Consider the following 1,559-nt stretch of genomic DNA (forward strand, 5'->3'; position numbering starts at 1 on the left):
AAAAAAAAAAAAAAAAAAGAGATCTGTGAAAATTTGGCTTTTATGTAAACTTACTAGAAGTCCAGGAATAAGTCAACTGTCTTCCCGAGCCTCAGTTTCCTCATCCGTACCTATCAGAGCTGTCGGACAGACAGAGCGACCACCTCGGGTAATTTCAACGCTGGATTCTGACCCTGCTGAGTTACATAAGGCAGGCGAGGGAGGCTGCTGGCTGCTCCCACGTGGGAGGTGGGAACTGAGCCCCTCCCCAGCCCAGTCCACAGGACAGAGGAGGCGGCCACAAGAACTGTGTCCTCCATGTCCCCACCCTTCTCACTGCTGTAGCTTCAGGGCAAAGGAACCACAGAGCCAAATGCTGCAGAGGTCAAGGGAGACGGAAGGATGTCGCCTCCAGGGCTGGGGCCACGGGCAGTGGCAGGGCAGGTTCATCGTCGATGGCAAGTCTGTGGCTGACCACGCTCACGGGGTGGCCCCGAGCAAAGGTCAGACATGAGAACCCAGGAGAATTCAGGCCCCGGCTCTGGGACGGCTGTGCACCCCCACCCTGGCCGTGGCTGGCACCTCAGTAGGCACAGCTGTCCTTCACTCATACAGAGAAACCTCGGGACAGACGGTGCGAGAGGAAGGGCAACTCGAGGAGGCACATTTTAGGAAACTGCCCACACAGCCAGCTTCGATTCTCCAAACCTCTTCAGCCTGCACTGGCTGCCAGCTCCCTGACTCGGCACAGAGGGCCTCACCAGCCAATCCCCATGCCCGGCACCCGGCACTCCCTTCACCAGTGGGTAAACTGTGCTTACCACCACCTAGCACTCACCTTCCGGGCTCGGATGGATGGCAGAGAGTCTGATCCTTCTCTCTTAAGAGCAGCGCCTTATGCATTAAACAGGGACTGCGCCCTGGTACTGATAAACTGCCATTTGTCCTGAACAAAAATTAAACTGATGAGGGAACAAAATAGGGCCTTATAGAAGGTGAGTGGAAAAGCAGAGAGGGCAAACCCCCAAATTCGGGACGGAGGACGGAACTGGCCTAGGGAGGAGGGGCAGGAGGTCTTGTGGACAGGGCTGGTGGAGCTCTGGGGAGAGAAGAGGCAGGAGGTTTTGTGGACAGGGCTGGTGGAGCTCTGGCCACTTCCTCAGTAAACTAGAGAGACATGATCCCCAGGGCCAGGTCCGTCTCTGAGGTACTCCCGGCTGAGACAGGTAAGAGGCTACAGAAGGGGTGTGTGTGTATGCGCACGCGTGTCTGTCCGTGTGTGTGTGCACGTGTGTGTGTGCAAGCTGCATGTGCGTATGCAAGGTGTGTGCGCGTGTGCATGTGTGTTGCATGTGTGCACGTGTGTGTGCGTGTGTGCAGGGTGTGTGCGTGTGTGTAGGGGATGTGCGTGTATGTGTAGGTGTGTGCGCACATGCGTGCGTGTGTGTGCGTGTGTGTGCAGGGCATGTGTGCACGTGTGTGTAGGGTGTGTGTGTAGGGTGTGTGCACGCGCATGTGTGCACGCGTGTGTGCAAGCTGCATGTGCGTGTGCAGTGTGTGCATGTGCGTGTGTGCGTGCA

General features: G+C 56.9%; 1 protein-coding gene across 1 annotated transcript in view; it reads left to right on the forward strand.

Moving 5' to 3' along the window:
* LOC105521835 overlaps window positions 1-1,559 on the forward strand; it is a 4,627-nt gene that overhangs the window by 1,183 nt on the left and 1,885 nt on the right. Inside the window, 3 exon segments of the mRNA XM_011956162.1 lie at window positions 118-148; window positions 595-706; window positions 708-785. Of these exon segments, the coding sequence (XP_011811552.1) occupies window positions 118-148; window positions 595-706; window positions 708-785 (221 nt within the window).

Source organism: Colobus angolensis, unplaced genomic scaffold (genome assembly GCF_000951035.1).
Source record: "Colobus angolensis palliatus isolate OR3802 unplaced genomic scaffold, Cang.pa_1.0 Scaffold110, whole genome shotgun sequence".
Classification (NCBI taxonomy): domain Eukaryota; kingdom Metazoa; phylum Chordata; class Mammalia; order Primates; family Cercopithecidae; genus Colobus; species Colobus angolensis.